The sequence below is a fragment of the Tamandua tetradactyla genome, chromosome 2 (genome assembly GCF_023851605.1).
Source record: "Tamandua tetradactyla isolate mTamTet1 chromosome 2, mTamTet1.pri, whole genome shotgun sequence".
Taxonomy (NCBI): domain Eukaryota; kingdom Metazoa; phylum Chordata; class Mammalia; order Pilosa; family Myrmecophagidae; genus Tamandua; species Tamandua tetradactyla.
Genome location: NC_135328.1, coordinates 45,609,909 through 45,634,930, shown reverse-complemented (window position 1 = coordinate 45,634,930; position 25,022 = coordinate 45,609,909). Strand labels below are relative to the sequence as shown.

Genomic DNA, 25,022 nt, shown 5'->3' with positions numbered 1-25,022 from the left:
CTGTCCCTACTGCTCTATTCTGTCTTTTGGCTTCTATCATATTACCTAAGAACATAAATCACTGCTATTTGCTTGCTCTAGAGCCTCCATCCCTCGTTTGTTTAGAGGTCAGCATCTTTCCACTTCATTCCATACCATCCTCGGTGGCTTCAAAATCTGCCACTGAGCTCACATTTTGCTGGGTTTTTTTTTTTTTTTTTTTTGTCATCTATAGAAATGTCCCTTCCCTCCCTCAGAGAGGCCACATGGTAGCACAAACCAGATGGGGCTGAAAAGAAGACATCTAAGTCCCTGTCTTAACTCCATCCATTACTGCCCAGCTGAGTAGCTAAAAGCAAGTTACTTGCCCCTCAGAATTTCTTTATCTGTAGAGGAAAATAGTGGTCCTTATTCCTTGAGTTGTTTCAAGGATGTAATAAATAGTGTATATGCAAAAGCACTTTGAAGGCTGAAAAGCACTGTTACCTACTCAGCAGGGTGGCACACCTTGTGTCATTTAACTATTTCAAACCTGCTCAATTCCCCAATGGCTTAAAATTCTGCTCTCTGATCCTGACTTCCTTCTTTTGCCACCTCTCCTTCTTCCTCCTCTCTTCTGAGTACTCCTTGTATTTTTATCACAGCTTTTCCCTGCCAGCCTCCATCTTGCCCCCTTTCAGGTCTTCTTGTTAATTAACCGCCTTCTGTTACTCATGTCTTCCTGCTTGTCCTGGACCTTTATGGACTTTTTCATTTTGTTTTCTGTCTTAGTACAGTGCCATGTCTCAGGCACTGTGCTAAGTGCACGGAAGATAGAGATGAGAGTGAGTCTAGACCTAAAGGGACTCACAGTCTGGTGTGGAAAACAGGAATATAACTGTATTATTTGCACACAAAGTGCTAAAATCCATGAGAGAGCTGCTATTTTAGGTTTTCTCACCAGTTCCCTAGAAGCTCTTATTCCCCTAGCCCCCTGGCCTCTGCTGACCCTGGGTACTATTACCATCTTCTCTGTTCCTTGTTTGCCACATACTGCTGGAGAAGGTGACAAAGCCATTACTTAAAAAGTCTACTAGAAACAATGGTGTGTAACCTTAGCTGTCCTAAAGTCATTCACAAGCCCCACAGCCACTACCCAAAACCCTCACTCTTCCCACCATGCACTAGGTTCTCGTCTTCCAGGGCCCCCAGCCTCAGGAATGGGCTTTACCCCCTGCTTCGATGGAAAGAAAAAAGCCATATGGTCTGTGCTCCCATTACTGCCTTCCTCCCTGTTCCTGAGGTTTATTCCCTGTTTTCTCCTTCTTCCTTATATTCCCTGAGGAAGAAAGAACAGTCTCTCCTGAGCCATTGATTTCAACTTCACCTGGGATTTGTCTCCTGAGGATTCTCTAGGACCCATCTCAAACCTCTCTTCTCTCTGGCATCAGGAATGCCTTTCCTCAAACTAGACTTCTGTTTAAACTTTCTGCCCCTTTTGAGTTTTTGAACCAATTGTCTTGTTTGCTTGTTTTTTCACTGCCATGTATCTCAAAGGAAAGGACCATGTTTGCCATCTAGTCGTGTGTGTTGTCATTTTAATGAAAAATGAAGGAGGGAAGGCACATGCAAATATGACATTCAAAGAGGAGGAAGAACACAAGGGGAATGAGCGGGAAAAGAAAGAACAAAACACATTCCCATGGAAGGTAGGAAGAGAGAGATAGTGAAAGGAATAGAGAGATAAAGTAGGGAGGGGATGGCTGTCCCTCAAGACAGACTCATAGAGTGGCACTAGCTCCTTTAGCACATAGAACCTGATGCCAGCTCCCTCACACAGACATATGCTACCCCCCGCGGACATATCCCCACCTTTATAGACTCATGCCTTCCGTACTCACATAAACAGACACAGGTGCCTTCTCCACATACCTATACCTCAAGGCCCCCCACGTGCCTCCCATACACACCCGAAATGTATTCTAAAGGAAAACCTCTGAGTTCTCTGTAGAAGAGACTTACCTGGGTGCTTCAGGAAGAGGTCAAGGGGCTCCCATGTGCAGAGATTGATGGAGCTGGGAGAGTCAATATAGTCCCTCTACCTCTCAAGTAGCTTTCCATTATTTGGATAGTTTTGGCTGCTAAGTTGTTAACTGGTTTAAAATGAGCTGCTTATATTTCCCAGAATTGTTGGAAGGAAGATGCTGTTTCTGTAACACCAGTTAACAATAGCTGCCATGTTGACCTTCTTCTATGGCCCAGTCACTGCAACATCTCCTTTACATCTGTGATCTCATTTAATTCTTCCAGCAATTCTGATATTACCATCCCATTTCACTGATCAGTAAACCAAAATCCCAAGAGGGCTAGTAATTTGTACCAGGCTGACATCATATACTATGATTCCATTTTTGAAGAAGAAAATGTCTGTATGTATGTGTATATGTGTGTGTGTGTGTGTGTGTGTGTGTATATGTGCATACATACAGAGAGGCAGAAACCTCGAAGGAAATATACCACAGTTTTAATAGTGGTTTTCTGAGGAGAGGAAGGAAAAGTTTCTGCATGATTTTTATTTTAGTTTCCATGTTTTCTGTTATTTCTATGATGAAAAAGTATCATTTTTGTAATTGAAAAGTTTATTTTAAAAATCAATATTTATACTAGCCAGTTGTCTTTACCAACTGCCATCCCAACTCCCGACCCTCCTTTCTTGTTTGATTAGAGGATTTATTAGGTGTTTTACTCTTTTATGTGGAAGCTGATCCATTATCCTCATTCCAATGTGATCTCTAACTCTAGCACTTTTCAGACCTGAATCACCAGCCTGACCGGGACAGTGATGCTGGTAGGTCTAACATAAAAGGGGAGACTTGACAAGGAAGGCTTTTAAGCTCCTGTCGCCCCAAAATTCTACTCCAAAAAATCAAAGTTAGATTGATATCTTTCCATGCCTGAGTGGATTTTGTGGTTAGGCTCCATTTTGAAAGTGTCTGTGTTTGCATGGCAGCAGCCTCTCTCCTGGCCTCTTGTTTTCACGAAAGAACTTTCTGACATTCGACCAAAGGATGATTACAGGCTGGTGGGGATTAGTGTCTGTTTATTGACTGTAAAATATAAGTAAGGTTAAATAAAAGACCCAAGAGAAAAACAGATCTCCAATCAAGGCTTGATTTGATCACCTTCAGCCTACTGCCTCTGCTTTGGTCAGAAGCTACAAATGTCATGAAATTTGAGTCAGTGCTAATAACTTTATTGTATTGTGCTCAATGACTTTCACCACCTTTGAGTTTAATCCTTGGTGGTAAGAGCCAGCAGGGATAACTAGCTTTTTAAGTAAAGTGCTAGGATCCTGAAACATGTAAATTTGAAGGAGGTTTGTTCCTCTGCAGATGATTTAAATGTTAAGTATGTCCCCATGCAGGGGATATACAAAATGGAATCTGAAAACTGTTATCTCCTGTAGAAATGAACTCTCAATTTACTCCCTGCACAGGAAGGGCAGATTCTAGTCATTTTCACTGCCAGCAGGTGCCCTTTCTATGCATAATAGACTTCGCAAGTGTAATTAACACATGAGGACCACTGCTGCCAGTTTTTCTTCAGGTACATGCTGCTAGGATTTTTCAGGACAACAGTGTATACCATAAGAGGTTTTCACATTACACTTAAAGATGAGGTGTTGACTTCTGGACAAAGACATGTTAAATAGGGCTGAGCCCAGACCCTGTTGTTGGTGTCATAAGTCATGTTCCTTGGGTCCAGAGACCCTAAGAGCTAAACCACAGCCTTGGATAGGACACAGTCTAGTAGAGTAAAGCTCGGGGATGCAATGAATAAATGGAAAGTATGATGCTGAAAACCCTGCAATTATGTGGAAGACTCTAATTGTACATTCACAAATACAACAACCAATTATCTGAGTTAACTTTAATTAAAGCTATAATCACAGATTTTAATTATCTGAATAAATCAGTTTAGTGCAAATGGTCTGCCCTAAATATTTCCCAAATTAATTTTTTCATGTCCTTTCCCATTTATGGAGAAAGTAGTAGAGTGGAAAGTGCCTAACTTTTGGATTAAGACAGATCTGGGGACAGATCTCAATTTCTTAACTTGTTAGCTGTGACCATTAAAAATCTATTTTACCTCTGTGGTCTGCAATTTCCTTTTCTGTAAAGTGGTTACAGTTTACCAACTTTGAAGAGTGGGTACAGCAGTTAGAGATATTGATATCCTATGTATCAAATGGTACATAGCAGCCATTCAGTAAAATGGTGGTTGCTCTTATGCTCGTTATAAACATGGGGCATGGATTTTCATTTCCAGAAGGTTTAACTCACTTCAAACGTTGTTCCTGCTTCAGCAGCCTTGTGAGCTCAGGCAAGAACTTTATAATTCATCTTCTTTTTTTGCCCCTCAGATTGTTTTTATTTTGATTTTTTTTTATTTAACTTGAGTTATTGTATGGTTGTTTTCATTTGCAGCTGTGGCATAAGAATGAAAAGAAAAGAAACAAAAGCAGATGGCAGAGAAAACGAAAGGAGTAAGACATTTCCAGCCCTTATGAATATTTAAAAACATGTGCTGCTGGTTTCTTTCTACTTTAGATCTGTGCCATTCCCTTGACTTTGAAAGTAAAAGCGAGTACGTTCCCAACCTTAGCTGATGGCAGTCCTGACCGTGGCCAATGTTGGGAAAGCTTACCCATTTCTAAGACAAAAGGATTGAATTGCCAAGGAGGATCAATATTCCCATTCATAATAACAGTTACCATCAATTGATTACCATGTGAGTGTCTCGCTCTTTTTTATGCACATTCTTACAAATCTTCAAAATCAAAGTTTTAAGATAAATATTGTTAGCTCCATCGTATTAATGGGAATTGAAACTCAGACAAGTTTAATGACTTACCCACTGTCTCACAACCAAGGAATGTTAGAGTCTACACTCTAAATCCAAAGCCATCTAATATTCAAGCTTTCCTTACTAATATCCTCCAAAGTGTTAGAAAAATAAGTTATACCCATCATAAGATTTTGTGAACCAAGTTTTTCATGTAGGATTCTTGTTGACTTGCTAATTGTAGGCTTATGCTGTTATTCATTCACCCATTCAACAACTATTTCTAGAGCACTTATTATGTACTATGCTAATCAAATTTTGCTAATAAAAGGTCCTAATAGAGGCCATATGGTATTTCCCATGTAAATTTTTTTTCCCTCTTCCTCTTTCAGAAGTAGTCCTAAATGAGGACTACAAATAAGTTCCCAAATTGAGTTGTGTATTTGGGTTATTCTGGATACTTGTTAAAACACCTTTGTAATAAAATGTTTCCAAAGCAAATCAGGACAAGTTCATATTTCTCCTCGAGTATATCCAGGTTAAGAGCCAAGTTAGTAGCTAACTCCTGATGTTCACTGAGAGTATGGTTGAACAAAAATAATTAAGTAGGATGTGTACAATTAAGGTTTGGAGTTTGTATTTGACTTTGCAAAATGCATTTTATTTCCTGGCATTTCCAGGTGACTCTGGAAGCCATTCTTCCGCTTATAGTGGAAATTCTCAGGTTCTCTGTGAAAGATACTGTTTCTAGGATCTTTGTGCTGTATGTTAGGTTCTGAAGCAACCCCTACATGTTGTATCATGTACTCCATCTAGGATTTTTAGCAAAAAACCTGATATGTCTGAGCCTGGGGCTCACAGTGCACGTGGGAATAGGTGAGGGGGCATCAGTTTGGACAAGACTATAAAGTGACATCCGGTTTATTGGAGCTGGATCCATTCTCATCACTATTTTCATTGATGCCATGAAATTTTGCATAGAGAATAAGATGATGCTAAATTAAGCTGAGTTGTTGATATTCTCAATGGCAAGGATAAAAATCAATGGAAGTGTGGTGTGGTGGAAACAGAAAAACCTGGCTTTGATCCCAGCTTCCCCATTTACTATCTTTGAGATCATTGAACCTCTCTAAGCCTACTTTCTCTTCTGTCAAATGTGAATAGTAATTACTACTGCTGCATTTGGTGTTCCATAATAGTAAGTACTATTTTTTATGTTCTTAAAGACTGTATGTATATAATCCAACAAAATCCAGTTGAAATTCGCAACATTCTGGTAGAATGAAAGTGGACTAGGTCGGCAGGTTTGGCTTAGAATCTTTATATATGCCAAACTCTGGGTTATGTAGGGCTTTGTTAAAGATTAGACTCCTACACTTAAGCAAAAGCTGTTTTTCATTTTCTTCATGCAGTATTTATGAGTGCCTTCTATGTCCCTGGAACTGGCATAGGAAGATAGGATTTCATAGATGGTTCTGGACCTAACTAAATACTACTTCACAGAAGAACTCAGATGTTCAGCAAGGGATGGAGAACAGAGGATTTTTTTTTTAAAGCTAAGAAACTGTGAGTGACCAGGACAGGTCTAGTACTCAAGGGATGGTGCTTCTACAACAGGAAATCGTCTGGTTGGAGTAGGGCAGGATGAGGACCAGGATTTCAGTTTTAGGAAAAAAGAGAACGGAAGTTGGGTCTGTGATGAATCTGACAGGTAGAAAGTGAGCAAACAGTATACGTTGGTGATCAAAGGTAAATTATAGGTAAATCCCTGACAAATATTTGGCTGAACTTGACCCCAGGCTTGAATCAGAGGGGTTGAGTGTGAGATGTGAGTTCAGGCTTGGAAGTCACAGTCCTGGGTCCAAATCCTGTGTGTGGTCCTACTGAATATGTGACTTTGAGTGAGTCACATAACCTTTCTTTTCTTTGTCTTTTTTTTTTTTTCCAGCATGGGTAGGCACCGGGAATCGAAGCTGGGTCTATGGCATGGCAGGCGAGAATTCTGCTACTAAGCCACCATCGTACCACCCCACATAACCTTTCTGAGCCTTGGTTTTCTCATCTACAAAGTCATTGCCAAGAATATAGATAAGAACATAGCTAATCTTCATGAAAAGTCTGGCACCAGACACCTAAAATAAGGTTGTTAAATGATGATGTCACTACACTGATGCACCTTCATTTCCTTCAGTAGTACCCAAAACTAAAAATGCCAAGAGCTTTTGAAAAATGCTTTGGCCCATTTTTGAGTAATTTATCTTCCAAGTGGAAAAATGGGAGAAAGAAGAGTCTGGGCCCTTTGCATTATCCATACTGTAGATTTTATGTCTATACCTATATCTGTATCTATCTGTAGATTCTATAGAAAAACATCTTTCTTTTCAAGTTCTTCATTAGATTTTGATATTGAGATATAACTCGCATGTCATAAAGTTCATCCCTTAAACTTGTGCAGTTCAATAGTTTTTATTGTATTCTTAAGATTGTGCAACCATCACCACTAATCCCAGATCCATTGGAGAATTAATGAATTCTTTATTGTTTTTATAGTCATCAAAACCCAAATACAAAATGAGTATCTTTGTAAATGATTAGCATCAGACCCTTAGCCTGGTATTCAAGAGGTGCCCCAGATAGCCAAATGCTAGGAATGTAGAGGGTACAGCTCTCATCAGCCTTGCCAGCATCACTCCCATGATGATACTAAGACTTTTAGGTTTAGGGAAGGCATACATCCATTTAACATCGGAATGACCCTTTCCTGGTTGGGGGCACTGGTTGTCATCTTACTTACCCACCTTTGAGGAATTCTCTTGACCAGAGCCTAACCACCCCAGTGATCCTCTACCTCTGCTGCTGCATCTGCATCTGAACCACTGGACCTGTCACCTGGCCCCATCCTGCTGCCTGATGTGGTAAGGGGCAATAGCCTGTGTTCCCGGCCTCAGTTTCTGACCAGCCTCCACAGGACATAGCTGGCATTGACTTCTGCTTACCTGTCCAGGCCTTGGCCTGGTTTTCTACTTCTGGAGATACATTCTATATGTAATTCCTGACTCCTTCCTGACCTGAAGGCTGGCTTGAAATTGACACCTAGAAAATTCTAGAACTTCCAAGGCCTAGTGGTCTCTGTAGCAAGACCTTCTAGGTATATTCCTGGGAACCATAAGTCACCAATGGCGCAGACAACCCACCCTACCACGAGAATGCTTCAGCAGTGGATTAAGTTACCTCATGGCAGGGCTTTTAGGATAGGTGGCCTTGACTCTCTCAGTTATTGGCACAAGGGAAAATATGTTGACGCACCAGCACAGTGCTAGGCTCTGAGTAATCACTCAACAAATGTGGGTTTGTCTTCCTTTAAAACATTTGAAAATTTTTAAGATAGAGGCTAAGAAGATAATTGGATGCTATGCATCTTGGTATGTGGGATATCTTAGTCCTAGAAAAGCAAAAAGGGAAAACTCTTTTCCTCTTATTATCAGTTGCATGTTGCATTTTTTACACTCTTTTTGTGGCTTTCTTTGATTTTTTTTTCTCCATAAACATCTATCTCTTTTTCTCTTCTTGTTTTTTTCATATCACATTCATTCCTACATGGGTCTCATGGGCGCTGGTGGCTCACAGCCTGGGACTTCCCCAATTAGCTCTAGCTGTAATGGTTCTCACTGAATTCTCTGTGACAGCAGAGAGCCCTGGCTCCTGACCTCTCCTCTGTGATTAACTTCTGCTGAAGTGGGTGTTAGCCAAAGAGCCCTTCCTGATGTTTTCCGAGTGTGTCTCCTGGTACACTGAGGAGGTATCAAAAGGACAGGCTCTTCCAGGCTTTGATGTTGACCTTTCTAGGTTTTCTTCCATGTAACTCATGTAACTCATGTGTTCATTTCAGTTGGGTCCAGTGGCTTGGAGCTCTAGAAGGCATCTCTCCTCTGCCCGCCATAGGTTACCCCAGGAAGCCACAGGACCAATTCCAGTGATCAGCTCCAGTGATGTACATGTGTGTTGCATCAGCAACCCACCTCCAACTCAGCTCACTCTCTGTCTCCTCTCCTGATCACGAATTGCTCATGATCTCCTCATAGATCTTCATCCTCTAATATTGCTCATAAATCAGAGAGGGTTGGGTTGGAAGCCAGGAAAGAAGCAAAATATCGTTTTCCCATAAGAAAACTTGCTTAACACATACATTTGCATCAGCTCCATTTTGTAAGCCATATTTTCTGCCTCTCATCAGCTGTGACCTTTGTCGAGTCACTTAAGCCCTTTGAGCCATAGATTCCTCTGTAAATTATGGAGATCAGCCTTTCAGGATTGCTTTGAAGATGAAATGAGATCATCTTAGATCTACTTGTTATGTGCCCCACAACACCCTGAAAGTCTCCTTGCTACAGTTTGTGCTCATGGAGGAATTTCTTTATTTAATGTCTGCTTTGCTATTAGCTGTAAGCTCTAAGTAAGCAGGGACCAGGTCTGTTTTTTACTCTCCTCCATCCCCAGTCCAGCATGGTGCCTGGCACATAGTAATATTTGTTGATTGACTGACCAGCATATGGAAAATAAAATGCACCATAGGATGTTAATTTTCTCTCTTTCCCCTTCCCAGATTACCTTTTTAAAATTCAAGCTCCTGAGTGACTAGTTTATTTTACTCTTATGGATACCACAAATCATGTTGCTGATTCTGTTTCCCTCTTTGGCTTGGCAGCTAGAGTGCTCAAAGCCAAATTTGTGGCCATCTCAGCAGACCTGTAGAATCTCACAGCATGCATTTGAAGTACTAACCTCAACCCTGGCTTCTGTTTTTTCTCCCTGCCCTTATTCCTTTCCTACTTTAGTTACTATTTTAGGCACATTCATAAAAAATGCCTTAAGCCCTGTTTAGACCAAAAAGGAGTATCAGTGAATTAACTCTAGATAGTAAGGCAGATGTCTAGTTTTATTCTGGTTATGAAGTATCCCCTTGCTGTTTTATTTTTTAGCTGCAATGATCAAATCGCTATCTTCTCTTGAGTATAGCATAGTGGTCAAAAGAAGTTAATATTAAGAGAGTAGTACTATGAAACTTTGAAGTTCAAGGTTTGGACTAGAATCACTATTAAGTGGGTGACCAGGGACAAAATTTTTTTAACCCTTCCAAGAGGCTGTTTTTTTTGTTTTGTGTTGTTTTTGTTTTTGTTTTATTTATAAAATGGATGATATAAATTGGATTATTTGGGGATTGGATGAGATAAAGTAACTAGAGCAACCTGCACAGCTCTTGATATCTAGCATGTACTCTCTTTATTTTTTTCTGGTGTGTGTGTGGCATCATGGTAGCCTCCAGTAGACAGGAAACAAGGGTTCAGTTCTTCTGTTGATTGATAATCTATAATAATCATACACATTCGCATGTTTTATGCCAAGTTGGTAACCCAGACAAAAGCCTCTAAAAGTGAGCTGTTAGCAGCCACTGGGGTAAGCTGAGAAGTGGCACCTGCCAGGCAGGCCTGGGTGGGGACACCAGGTGACTGAGGTGCAGAGGCCAGTTTGGAAGAAGAGGGCTCACTAGGGTGACAAAGGAGAAAGCCTAGCAGAATGTGGAGGTTCACGGGTATTGGCACAGCTGCGGGCCCACCCTCAGGTTGCAATTTAGAAGAAAACTCCTAACCTCCTTCTGCTCCTTCCACCAGCTTTGTAAATGCCAGTCTCCTGGAAAACAGTACACTTGCTTGTCTCAGTATAACGGAATTGGGAATAAGTCCCTGTTCTCTCACTCACTAGCTTAGATGTGACCTTGCATGAGTTATTTAGCTTCTACAACCTTAGTTTTTTCATCTGTGAAATGGTAGTAACACAGTACTTACCTCATACTGTTGTCATGAGGATCTCATGAGAAAACTCCTGGCAAGCGCTCAGCCTAGGGCTGGTTTCTGGCAAACTTACAGTGAATAGGAGCTGCTCTTTTTGGCTCCCTGTGCGATCATTGGCTCTAGAGCATCAGTAAGACCAAAACTATGATTATTTGTATTCTCAAACAGGTAATTTCCTTTGTCTTTTAATGTCTCTAACAATGTTAAGCCTTGTTGTTTCAGGTCAGAATTTATAACTGTTTAAGAGAAGCTGTGTTTATACTTTTTGTTTCTTAAAAAAAAAAAAAAAACTCAAATGAATACCTCCTCTTTCAAAATTGTCCTTTCCTTTAAAATGGAAATGCTTTTGGGATGGGATCCCCCTTTGTAGAGCAGGGTGTTTGGTTAAGAAAGTCCTCGCCTCTGAGAGGTCAGGTGGGTGCTATGATGTATAAATTGTAAGGCTAACTGTACATTTATAATGGGAGGGGGGAAAAGAAAAGGAAAATAGTGGACTTTCCAAATCCTTGAACATCCCTAATCGTTGTTACTTCTTGATGTCGAAGAGGTGATACTCATCTGTGGGGAGGTGAAGGGGGTGGAGTTAAGGGGACCACCCCTTGGGATCTTCCCACCCCTTGGGATCTCTCCCTTCCCCCTTCACTTAGGGAGCTGTATTTTATGTATTTGAGCAGCCAGTGTTCCTTTATTTCTCCTGATGCTTTTCCAATTAGTAGCCACTCACCTCAGGGGAACATAATTAAGAGGGCTGTGTTATCTGGGGGAAAGGAATTAAACAAATTGTGAAAGTGCAGTAATAATGAATGGAGACTACCGTCTGCAGTACCCATATCCGTGCATGTTCATTACTAGGAACGAGCCCATGTGGTAGGACTTACCTGTGAGAGAAGCCCTGTGTACCACAGGCCCAGAATTTGTAAGAGAATGGCATGAATAGCCCCCTTTGTAGACCAGCCCTCGCTTCCTTTGGGCTTTCATACGGAATATGCACTGTACGACAGTATCGTCAGGGCATGGGTTTTCAGTCCAGCAGCACTGAGTTTGAATTCTGGCTTCCTCACTTAGGCTGTGTGACCTTGTGCAAGTTAATTACCTTTCTGAGCCCGTTTTCCAATCTGAAAATGTTAATAAATAGCCCTATCTTGCAGAACTGGTTTGAGAATTTTTTAAGTAATACATGAAAGTGCCTGGCCCAGCAATAATAGGGTTATAGTAGCTCAATAAGTATTAGTTCATTTTCCCTTTAGGGGGATTCAAACTCAAGATAACCTGATAGACAAAGGTCATTATATTGTCATCTCCTTGACACCGGGAACAGAACCCCTTTCCTCTGTAGAGTAGCTTGTACTCTTCCAGGATGTAACTAATGAAGTCACATAGTATAGTGATTCCCGAGAATAAAGACCTGGTACAGATAAGATGCCCAATGACATCCTACAGTCGCTGTCAGCCACACAGCAATTGTGATGCAGTTGTCATGGCCTACCTAGGCATGAACTTGGTCATGGCTATTAATACTATCACTGCTTTAATTTAATTATGGGTGTTGTTGGTTCTACACGTGTTGTGTTTAACTGCCATTTAAAATGTCTTCAAAATTGCACGATTCAGCATGGAAAGGTAAGTCACTGTGAATGCTAAAAGGCACCAGAGTAGAAGAAGCAAGGTGTACACTTGCTATTCGTGAAGCAGATATTTGCATTCATATTTTCTTGAAAAGCAGCAAATAAGCTCTTTATGGGACCTAAAAAAAAAGATAACTTCTAGTAGATGAACTTTCGTTATGTTTTACTACTGAAATTCTCTGAGGAAAAAGATGGACAATAATGATTCTGAGTCAGAAAAAAATTCAGGTCAGTTAGAATAATGTGAAATTTTTTAGGAATAGCTTAACCAATTTATTTTGCTATATTTTCCTTTTTATTTATACCCAAAAGTGATACATGGGTTTTTTTTTATGGTAAAGTTATTTTTGCCTTTTATTTTTGTTATTTTTCTAACTGTAAAGTTAATACATATGTTTTTTTAGATATTATTTATTGTGAAATGTTCACACACATACAGTCCAACCATATTATACAATCAGTGGTTCACAATGTCATCACATGGCTGTGTACTCTTTACCATGATCATTTTTAGAACATTTTCATTACTCCAGGAAAAGAAATAAAAAGAAAAAAAAAGAGCTCATACATCCTATACTCCTTATCCCTCCCTCTCATTGACTCACAGTATTTCAATCTTCCCAATTTTTACCCTTCATCTCTCTCTATTATTTATTTATGTATTATCCTTATTTTTTTATTCATCTGTCTATACCCTGGATGAAAGGAGCATCAGACACAAGGTTTTCACAGTCACATTGTAAAAGCTATATAGTTATGCAGTCATCTTCAAGAATCAAGGCTACTGGAACACAGTTCAACAGTTTCAGGTACTTCCCTCTAGCCACTCTAATACACCATAAACCAAAAAGGAATTTCTATGTAATGTGTAAGAATATCCTCCAGGATAACCTCCCAACTCAGTTAGAAATCTCTCAACCATTAAGACTTTATTTTGTCTCAGATAAATGGTTTTAAAATGGTTTGTCTGGGGCCACGGTAGCTCACTGGCAGAGTTCTCTCCTGCCATCCTGGAGACCCAGGTTCGATTCCTGGTGCCTGCCCATGTTTAAAAAAAAAAAAAAAGGTGGTTTGTCTAAAGTTAAGAGCTCTTCAACAAATGAAAAAAAAAAACAAAACACAATTCTAAGTGGTAAGAAAGCAGTGAATCAGAGTTTACTGGGGAGTTTTTCCATTTTGGTGCTACATAAAGAGTAAAGGTGCCCTCCCAAAGAAAGTGACAAACAACCCTACTGATCTTAGTGGAGTTGACAGGTAACAAGAGAGTGTGCTTGGAAGTCATAAACCTCCTTTTTAGAGATGATGCATGTCAAGGCTCTCATTCATTTTTGAGTTTCAACTGTCCTCACCAAGGGTTCACCAGATATCCTGGCACCAGGTACCCTTCAGAACCAAGGCTGGAACAAGAAATGGGAGAGTAGTTCAAGGGTGTCAGCCAGGCCAGGGGCATAAAGAACCCATCTGGACATTTAGCAGTCACTTTCTTAGTGCCTGTCATGTGCAGCTCCTGTGCTAGGCACCAAGGGTTGCAATAACTCTTGCAATATTCCTGAAGATTCCATTGAGACAGGTACTTCCCTTTCGGAAAACACCTTGCCAGTATATATCAAAAGATAAAAATCAGTCCTGCCTTTTGACTTAGTAATTGCATATCTGGGAATTCATGTACGTGACATTATTTGTTTTCATTAAAATGCTACTTTTTTGTGAAAACTACTTGATATCTAACTCTAGGTATATGGCTCACTAAATTATGTTATATCCATGCTTGGGGGAATATATGTTGTCTTTAAAATAATAATCACAAAGACTGTAAACAATATGGGAAATGCTAACATAGCCATTGAGAAAACACTATAATTTCAAAGATATAAAAATGTAAAGTGGGGTGTGGGCAGTGTTCGTGCAGTGGCAGAGCTCTTACCTGCCATGCCAGAAACCCAGGTTAGATTCCCAGTGCCTGCCCATGCCAAAAAAAAAAAGATGTTAAATGGGTCAATATTGGAAGGGAATAATGCAAAAATAAAGTAGTCCTTTTAAGATGAAGTGATCATGGATGGATGATTCTCCCCGACACCCATTCCCTGCTTTCTCTTTACAGTAAAAAGCAAAGAAAAGAGGATTTCCAAAGAAAATGAGTCAGTAGCTGCAGTAACTTTTGAAATATTTGGACTCAAGAAATTGCTTTCAGAACATACCTAGAATTTACCCAGTTACATATTTACGACATTAAGATGCTAAGGAGAATCTCGGTTTCTTTTTCTTCCCTCTTACTCCCTGTACTTGGAATTTGTAATTGGTTTATTTGCAGAGCAAAAATGCAGTAGATTTGGGATGTATTTGAGGCTTTTTAAGCGATGATGGCAATGTAAAAGGTATTTGTCCAAATTTGCATTCATACAAAACATGGAGCTGCTATGAATTCAGAATAAATGTGTTTTAAATATTTTCTAAATACAGAGCAGTTGCAGCCCTAACAATACTTGGCTAAGAAACTACATTTCTGTGATAGGCCATAATTACTCTTTGGAAAATTATTGGGTTTAAAAAAATGCCTACCTAAAGATGCCTAAAGTGTGGGTCCCACTTTGTTTCATCTTGCATCTGCAATCACTTCTGTAAGCCTCCTTTTTCCTCTCTTTCAGGGCATCATTGATTTTATTGCAGGACAAAAGGGCATGGCATTAAGCCTACATATTTCAAATTCTAGAAAGTTTTGTTGTTGTTTTTCAGATAAGAGCCTGTGGTTAAATTATACAGGGCTTTTGCTATAGGTATTTCTTTTTACCTTTTTCTCACACTTGTTTGAATGGCTTTTTCTCTCCATTAATTCATTTGTTGGAAGTTAATTTCAGTTCTGAAATTCTCATTAAACTCAGGTTGTTGGTCAATTGCATGGCTAAATGTAGGAGCTGGAAAAGTTGATAAGATTTGGTTACGTATTATGGGTTTGAGTTTTTCTCCTTTCTGTGTATTAGGCTGTGCTTTTGGACACATTAATAAGTGACCATTTTTGGGGAATTCTGCACTCTTCCTGCTTCCTTTCATTACATTAGGCAAGGTTCCACTAGATGAGACATTTGCAGTCTTAAGACTTCCTGCCGAGGTTCAGACTTTGTATTTTTGACATTGAAGCTGCCATGTTCCTGAAACAACTTAATTCGAAACACATTCATTGCAGTGTACACTGGAAAAAACTTGGACAGCAGAGGGAGGCACACTGGGAAGTTTGAGTATTTGTGTAGCTGGCAGCTAAACTAATGGTTTACAGTTTTAAGGGAAAAAAATACCATAGGGCATTTCCTTGCCCCTAGAAGTGAGAAGAAGCTGAAAGTGCACAGCAGATATCTTTAAAAAGAAAAGAAAGGACAACTCACTTTTACTGCAGTTATGTGTATAGTTCTTTCTATGGCTATTATCAAATACAAAAGTGTTCTAGAAGAATAGTTCCCAAATTGTGCTGCTAATATTCAAGTCTGTTTTACAGGCTCCCAAGATACTATACTGCTGAGAGCTGTAGTAAGGAGGACGGTCTATATTCTGGGAAAGGATTTTTGCTTGAAGAATTTTATTTAGTAATGAGAGAATTGTGCCCTTTCTTATTTTTAAATGTTTGAGCAACTTTAAAATGTACATCTGATGTTTAAAAACCTTTATTGCTATACATCGTATTCAGGATAAAGCCTAAAATACTTAGTATTCAGTTGGAAGCAAACTTCTGCCTTGTTTCTTTCCACTCCCATTTCCCCAGCCCTGTCCCCAGGAGAATCATCCATGTTGGTCTACCTCCAGTCCTCCAGCTACTGCAGAGGAAAGGTTTCCAGTCACCCTACCTGAGCCAGGTTCACACACTCTTCTAAGTTCATAAAATACCCTATGCACCTTTCACAAGATGCAGCATATGCTGGAGAGACATATGGAAAGTTGTCTGTCTCTCCCTTCCTCCCTACTCCTTGACCACCTGAACCCTTCCCTGAAGAAAAAAAAGGTTGTGCAGGAGTGGGACTGGGGGTTTAGTTCTGGTTTCATGACGATAGTGTGGCACAGGAGAAGAAACATGACTTAGAGTCAAATCCCCGGTTTGCTGCTTACCTAGTTTCGTGCATTAGGCAAGCTATTTAGCCTCTCCATGTCTGTTTCCTCTTCTAAAAATGGGACCAATAATACCTGTATTACGAGGTTGTTGTGTAGAATTGAAAAGATATATTTAATAAGTTCCTCGTACAATGCCTAGCACATATATCATCAGTAGTAGCATTATATGAATGACAGTGTGTACTCTTTCTCTCATTCTTATTCTCCTTTCTAAAACCAACAGAAGGCACAGTTGATCCAAAATGCCCAGGTTTTAAAACTTGGGAATTCGATTCTCATCCCTGCTGAAGTCCAACTTAGAGAACCTGTTGCCCTGTGAATGAAGCGTTTGGAAGAGGCTTTATGAATTGTGGTGTCATTGGATGGCATGAGTGTATTTGAGGAGGTGATGCCTGCTGGTATATCTCCAAGTACTTTGTTCAATCAGAATAGACAGATCACATCTCCTGATGGCAGGAGGAAATAGCAAATAAAAACCATCTTCGTTGAGACATATTGTCATGCCCTGCATTTGACCTTGTTAACTGCCTTTTCTGTTATAATTGTGGCAATAATAGTTCTCATTTACACCAGGAACTGTACTAGTCATATGCCATATATTTTCTCTCATTCTAATAGCAACCTGCCGTTTAGATTCCACTATCCCATCTTAAAGATAAAGCAATCGAGGCTCTACAAGTCACGTAGTTGCTATTTAGAGACCAACACCAAGGTTGGTGCTGTTCCTACCAGCCCATGCTGCTGCCAGTGCTGCCCTCATTTTGAAATTCTTCTGAGGTTTCTAGGCTTGGGAACAAAATGTCATATTAGGATTTTTGTTGTGAAAGGAAATGTAACTGTGCATACGTTTATTAAAACAGTTTTTCTCCAAATAGTGAACCATCTGTAATTTTCTGTCGGAAGCAACAGACATTAAAGCAGCTGTGTGTCTCTGTTTCTCTTCGCAGTGCTCCCATGCCCTACCTCATAGGAATCCATTTAAGTTTAATGGAGGTAAGTTGGCTTATTTCCTCCCAGATCTCTCTCTTTGGGATTTTGTTTTGCTACATGGCAGTGAAAAAAACATGGTATCTGGATTCACAGCTCTACACATGGGAGCATATCAAAGCAACACCTTTTGCTCAGTCCCCTCCCAGGTGCACAGAGTTGAGGAGTCAACTTAGGCCCCTTCCACTGGGCTCTTGTTTTCAATGTTTTTTTCCAATTTTGCTTGGAGAATGCTGATTTTCGTGGGTGAGGGAGTGAAGGCAGAGGAGGCAGGAGAAACTAGTCCTTCACGGGTTTGAATGAGGGAAGGGAAATATTTGACTTTTCAAAATGATGTTTGTTCTAAATCACTATTAAAATATTATATTTTTCACTGTAGAAAATCTTATAGAAAAAAGTGTATGGGAGTATAAAGAAGGAAATTAAAATTACCCACAATACCACTATTGAAGATTCAGGCACTGTTAACATTTTACTGTTCTTCCTCCTAGTCTATATCCTATGAAAATATATTTTTGTATAAATGTTCATAATTGATATGTTATATGTATGTGTAATTTCATGTCTTTATTTTACTGAACATCACGGAACAGGGGGTTCTACATGTTTTTAACCACTCTCAGTAATACTGATTTATAATTTGCTTCCTGTCGTCCACTTACTGGAGACATCACAACTTAACCACTTTCCTATTGTTGGACACTTAGGTTGTTTATAATTTTTCACTATGATAAATAGCATTCCAGTGTACATCCGTCTGTACAAAGCTTTATCTGCATTTATATCCCTAGCATAGAACCCCTACAGTAGAAATGCCTGGTCAGAGCTATGATACCAGATTGCTTTCTGTTTGTACCAATTATATAGCAGTTCTTTTAAAGGACTGTTCTTTCCTTTTGTTAAGTACCTTTAGTTTGAACCAATTTATACATGATCTCTAAACCTTTCCATCCTCAGGAAAGAGTTTAAATTTGCACTAGAGAAAAGGGGAGGGGGGTGGAGCTTGCCTGTTTTGCAGGGGAGATAAACTCTCAAAAGGAAAATCTAAAACCATGTCCGTCTGTGATGATGCTTTGCATGTCTTAAAGGAAGTGCTACTTCTCTTCTTCTGTTCCCTTCATTCACGTCGACGAGGGCCACCTGCTTCTTCACTATCTGTTGCACACTGCGCTATTGTGCTTACAAAAATGAAACAAGTTGGTTATCGAAAAACCTGTTTGTTTGACATTGAGAATCTCGATCAAAATAGACCACAAAAATCTGCTCAAATTTCTAATTTGACAGGACGGCCATGTGGCTCCTACATTCTGTTAACAGTTCCTCCCTGTCATCACCCAGCCCTAAGCACATACAGTACACAGTTTATGGACTATCTTGGATGATGTATTTAGATCAGATTAAAGAGATTTCTTCTGTGTTTTACCTTTGTCAATTTGGGGGTTATATTCAAAGCTACTGTATGAAATATTAAAATTAAAAGTGAATATTTTCTGATAGACCGTTAGTGCCAATTATTTGAATTTGAAACGCTCTAAAGACCTTTTGGTCTATCAGAGTGCATAACTCTGTCCTGCCTCTCCTGTTACCTTTCAGACTTTTTTTTTTTTCTTACATCCCTGTGACTTTCGCATTCTCCCAGTTTCCAGTCATGGCTTTCTTTTCTTCTCTATATGCCCTTCAGTCATCTTGTTTAAGGCTTTTGTTTCAGCGACCAAGTCAATGTCAACAACTCTTAACTTTGATTCTGACACTGGCCTGCCTCTCTTTGAACTTCTGGTCTGAATTTTCAAGTGCCAATTGAATTTCACCTAGATGTACCACAGATGTCTCAAACACGCACGTGCGTACACACATACGCACACACACATACACACACACATGCCATTCTGTTCCCCTGCCCGTTTTCCCAGTCCCTGTGAATAGCATCACTATGACAAGCTGAGAGCTGGACTGACTGCACCTCTTCCTAACTCTTTCTCTCTAAATAGTCACCAAGGCTGGAATGTCTCTCACCCCTGTTCTCTCTTCACTGCCTTCATCGACACTTTGCTTTCTTGGATTCTTGCAAAACCTTATTCATTCATTTGATAAGTGAAATCAGGGCCTCTTTTTGTTCCAAGCCTTTTTCTAGGTCCTGAAGGTGAGCAGATGAATGTGAGAGTCCATATATGATGTGAGAGTCCATAATGAATATAGAGTCCATAGTCTCTATATTTAGTGCAGTATCTCTGCAGTGCCCCTAAGTTCTGCAGTTTTCCCACTGCTCTCAAACCTTCTGTCCTGTCTCTGTCTCTTCTTAGCCAGTATTCTCACTGATCTCTAAATACATTCAGTCTTCCACCTCTGCCATTCCCCATCTCTTCCAAGAAGTCCTCCCATTTGGTGCTCTTTCACTTATTATACCTCTTGCCTCATATGATAACTCTTTGCTTCCCTGTCCTCTGTTCTCATCCCCTGGAGCCTGAGTTCTTTGAGAACCAGAACTGTACTTCATTTAACTATAGTACCTCAGTACCTGGTGATGTGCCAACCAGGTAGTATCATCTGAGTGAATGCTTTCTGAAAAGAAAGGTTGAGGGAGTACTTGGAAAGCTGTAATTTGGAAGGCATTTAGGGGCCCTTCAGTAGGCATCATTGTTTTCAGAGAACCCAGTGCCATAATTTTACTTAAAGATCGGGGAAATAATTTTTTTTTACTACTTTTATATGGTTCTCAGTACTTTAAAACAAGGCCTTTTGTAGTAGCACATACAATGTGAAATATACATAAAGTTTGAAGTTAAAATTTGAGACAGTTTGATATTTAGGTGAGTGGCTGCGTGTCCGTTCTGCTCAGCCTGTGAAACGCCTTATGTGAAAAGGTTTGGGAAGTCCTAGCCAAGATAGATCAGAACTGTGTTGATTGACTGAGCTTGGGCAGGGGCTTGCCAGGCTGAACTCCACTGTGGTCAACTCTAAAAGAAATTAACAAAGACAGTAGCTGCCCCATTCTTGGAGCCAGCTGACACTTTCCAAACAATAAAAAAAAAGTATTTCTTGGATATATTGGGCAGCTGTGAACTAACCACATCTTGGAACTTGGCCTTCTAATCTCCTTACACGGATTTCAGCTCAGACTGGGAATGCCCAGGTAGTGCTTTCTGAATGAGTTTATCTGATTCCATGATATCCTTCAAATGAAATGATATCCTCTAAGATTTCCTCCAGGAACCAGGGACTGTAAAGCTCGGGAAAGAGCACATATCTGGGGCCAAAGGAAAGCTCTTTAAGGAAGGAGTTTGGGAAGGCCCATCTCTTCTTGCATACTAGTTTTCTTACTGGCAATTCAGCAAAAGGCTTATTTTTGACTGTCTTGTTATTTCTTCTTGAAAGCTATAGGCACCTTATTATGCCTTTGCATATGTGCCAGAATTTTTTAAACTTCAAATGAATGTGGCAGATGTTCATAAAAGTTTAGAAAAAACTACCATAGGAAGACTTTTTAACCATTTTTATGACATTCAAATTTGTTACACAAAGAGAAATATAAATTATAACCTAGTATTCTCATTGAGAAAGGCCTAATTCCAATCTCCATGCTTCTACAGGATGCTCTTGCTATCTGTTAAATGGTAGCTTACTCACCTTAAATAGTTCACCTTCCTTTTAAAGTGACAAGTTTATAGCTGACTGTCATTCCCTCTGCCTTTAATATTCTTTTCCTCGTTTACACGTTAATTTGAGGCTAGTGGTAAGTTAGCAGAAAACCCAAAGGTATTGGCATAGCCCTAGTTTCTTCTTGGAGAGAATGATCATGTTAGTTGGCAGCTAAGAAATCCGGAAACATGGCCAGATCACACAGTGACTATATCCTTTCTTTCAAGTGATCTCAATTTAGTTCAGGAGACATTTATGCAGCCCCTCTTGTGTTAGCAGGTGCCATGTGAGGATGGTGCTTCCCCTACTTGATAAATGAAAGTCTTCCTTTCCTAGCCTCACAAACAATGCTCTGTGTACAAATCTCAGAGTGACATGAGGGATGTATCCAGAGGTATTTTGTAGCATTCCTGGTGGTAGAAAAATCAGGAAGGAGGAAGAAGGGGGGATAGCAATGGCACAGTTCCAGAAAGAAGCTCCACCTACACACAGAGGCAAGGAAGTATAGTGGTTAGAATGTGGAATCTATATTCTGGCCCCCTTACTACCCACTTTTGTGATCTTGGGCAAGTGAATTGACCTCTGTGCCTCTATCTTCTCACCTGTAAAATGAGGTTAGTGGCTATATCTGTCTTATGGATTATCGGAAGGACCCAGTGAAATAGTGCACATTAAGTGCCTTAGCACAGTGCCTGGCACACAAAGAAAGAGCTCAACAAATGCCAACAACCATTGCTGTTATTATTTCTTCAGTGGCCTTAAAGCCATTTACATTGTTAGATGGATGACTATGAATTTGTGTTTCAGCAACCGTAGGTTCCTAGGGTTATCTTCTTTAGTATTAGGGAAAGAAGGTTCAACAAAAGTCATTTGTGCCTGTCCTTTTCACTCTGGTTTATAGAGCTGAAAGTTATTGTATCAGAGTTGGGAATGGCAGGCTATAGAAATTGATAAACACATTTCCAAACCCCTGCTGTGTTAATTTCAGACAAGATACTTTGTTTCTCTGTTTCTTACTTCATCTGTAAGAAGTTAATACCCATCTCTTAGATCTGCAGTAAAGATTAAATACATGAGTCCTTTATATGTACAGCACCTTACTCTTAGTGTCTGGCATATAGTAAGTACTCTATATACATTCCCTCATGCAGACATGTTTTGAGAGCCCCTGTGTATCAGATACTATACGGTAGTCTATAAAATAATGAATGTGACATAATCCCTGCCCTCAGAGTTTTGTCTAGGGCAGATACAAGTTGAAAGTAATTTCAATGAATTTGAGGTGCTGTAGACTCTGGTAAGAGAGACATCAAACCAAATCTAGCCTTGCAAGTTATACTTCTCAGAGGAAGAAAATGCCTAAACTAAAGCCTAACAGATAAATAAGAAGCGTGTAAACCAGGGAAAGAGGGAACAACAGCATCTGTAAAGTCCTTAAGGTGCAGGACCTTGGTACTTTACAGGGGGTATGAATAATTTCGTGTCTGATAGAAGCACGGCGCTGAAGGGAAGGGGAGAGCAGAGTAGTGAGGCAAGGGCCAGACTATCCAGGGCCTTGTAAGCCAAAGAGTTTGAACTTTATAAGGCAATGGAGAGCCATTGAAGGGTGTAAATAGGGGATGGCCATGGGCAGTCCCTCTCCTTTTGGGCCATTAGAAAAACAGTCCTTCCATATAAAATGCTTGGAAACTGCTTAACCATGTTAATAAACTAAATTGATATTTGTAAAGATCAAGGTAATTCTTAAGTAAAATACCCACCAAAACCTTGTATATAAGTTCAGATGTGTTAGCGTCTCAAACCTGAGCTTTAAAATAGTTCCCTTGCTGCCAACCCATGGAAGAGGTGTTTATACTGATGGCTTTCTTCAGGGTTTTAAGCACCACTTTTACTAGAGTTTGTCTTTTTCTCTCTGCTTTCAGGTACTTTTTGTACATTAGATATTCTTCCTATACCCCAGTTTGAGAGTATTAATTTAGACTCTATACTAAGTCATGGTTCCTGGTGGTAGGAGCAAGGGGAATGAGACCCAGAAACCAAGTTCCCAGGCCTGGACTTAGCTCCCATACCCAAAACCAGTGCAATTTCAAAAGGCATCTGATGGGTGCAAGAGGAGACAGGCTGAGCTCACGACATTGCTCTCTCTCTCTCGCCACTGCTTATCTAGGTAAGCTTAGCTGTGGGCCTGGTTTTCCAAATGCACCATGTGCTTGGAAAAGCCCTGAGCCCCACCATTCATGGAACCAGACCCAGAGGACTCATTTGTCAGTGTCTGCAGTGGGGGTCCCTGTTTAACTATGGCACTTTCATAACAAATAATAGGGTTCACTTATTAACAGGCAAGAAAAATAACATTTCTTTTCCTTTACATCTCAAAGAACCTGAATTTCTGTCACTAGTTAGCACCATTTTAACTATATTTTGATTTTTATTTTTCGCGCCCAGCATAGAAAACCTTTAATCCTTTGTTCCTGTTTTTTGAATATTTATTTTTAAACAGTTTCAAAGCAAGTGAAGAAGAGCGTTTTTTCTTTTGTTTGTTTGTTTTGTTTACCATTGTACCATTTTGCTTCTTCACAGGACTCCACAGTTAGACAATAGTAAAATGTAGTTCACATTTGCAAATGCTGCGATTTCATGGAAAACGCTGAGCTGTAATTATATTCAGGTATAAATGGAGGCTTTTATATGTGTCCTCCCAAGAATTGAGAAATTCCATGTAAGATTTATTTATTAGTACTAAGTAATCATAGTCCTGTTTTACATAAAGGCAATATTTGCATGAAAATTTCCACCTGGCAGTTTCAGTCATAGGTTCATGGAGAGAGCTTTGGCAAGAAAGGGAGAAGGTTAGAAAGAAACTATCACAAATTCTGAATACTTGCTCAGTACCAAACATGGTACTTTACCTAGCATTCCTTAGGATCTCTCTACAAGTAAGAAATACCCACATTTGCAGATGGGGAAGCTGAGGGTCAGAGCAGTGAACTAATTTGTATCTAGTCCCTGAGCTACAATGGGTTTGTCAGACCCCAGAACTCTGTTCTGTCCCCCGTCTGTTTAGGCAGTGTGGACTATGTCCCCAGTCCCACCCACTCCAGGGCAGAGGCCCCCAAGTTTGCCAGACTTTTTCCTTCACAGCGAGGACTTCCTCCCATTCTCTGGGGATGGTGAGGCCTTGCAGTCCTTCAGAGAAAAACTCTGAGTATAGTTGTAACTGAGGTCCTGCTATTTAGCCTCTCCAAGGCGCCACTTTCTCATCTTTAAAATTAAGATTAAACTATATTATTTATCTCAAAGAGCTGTGAGAATTAACTGATATTGTGAAAAGCTTTTTAAAAATACTATACCACAAAGCTCCAAAAACTGTTAAAAGGACTGCAGTAACAGAGCAAGCACTTGATCAAGAAAAAGGCTACCCAGAAATGATAGAATCTTGCGGTGCCCTGACTGGCCCCTTGCTGGCCTGCTCTGCCTGTACATTCCCTGGTATTGGTTCCAGAGAAAGAAGAGTTACTCTCATGCACATACCTGGAACATGTATACCTGGCCCAGTCTGTCTGGTGGTGGCCTAAGGACTTGCCATTCCATAAATTGCCCGGCATTGTAGAATTCATCTACCGAGCTCTCCTACACAACCCTGAGAGAGAACATTCAAGTGGCTCACTGGGGCAAGGGATTGCTGGCCACAGGACATATAATACGAGATCCCAGACCATGAAGAAACTGTTTCTACTGAAAAGGGGACACTGGGGGAATTTCCAGGGCCACATGTGCATGCCCAAGATAAGATTCATAAGCAGAAAAGACCAGGAAAGCCTCTATACTCTGTTCTGGAGTTAAACACATTGCATAGACAAGCCCTGAAGGAGAACCTGGAACAAATCAATCAGCATAGACTGGAAAATGTGCCCCCACCCCCGTTTTTTGGGGGGAGGGAAGATGGTTAGTTCCTGGCGTTCAAGGAAATCTCTGTCATAACACTAGCTGGATATAAGCTTAAGAAACAGACAGCTCAGAGACTGAA

At 40.1% G+C, this 25,022-nt stretch overlaps 1 protein-coding gene across 13 annotated transcripts in view; it reads left to right on the top strand.

Moving 5' to 3' along the window:
• Window positions 1–25,022, top strand: part of DENND1A (DENN domain containing 1A) — a 665,083-nt gene that overhangs the window by 416,911 nt on the left and 223,150 nt on the right. For all 13 annotated transcript variants that reach the window (XR_013169077.1, XM_077144393.1, XM_077144391.1 and 10 more), the window contains one exon: window positions 17,320–17,365. Coding sequence is in view for 12 of the 13 variants with exons in the window: in XM_077144393.1 (XP_077000508.1) it covers window positions 17,320–17,365 (46 nt within the window). In the remaining variant the exon portion in view is untranslated. The remainder of the gene's footprint in view (window positions 1–17,319; window positions 17,366–25,022) is intronic.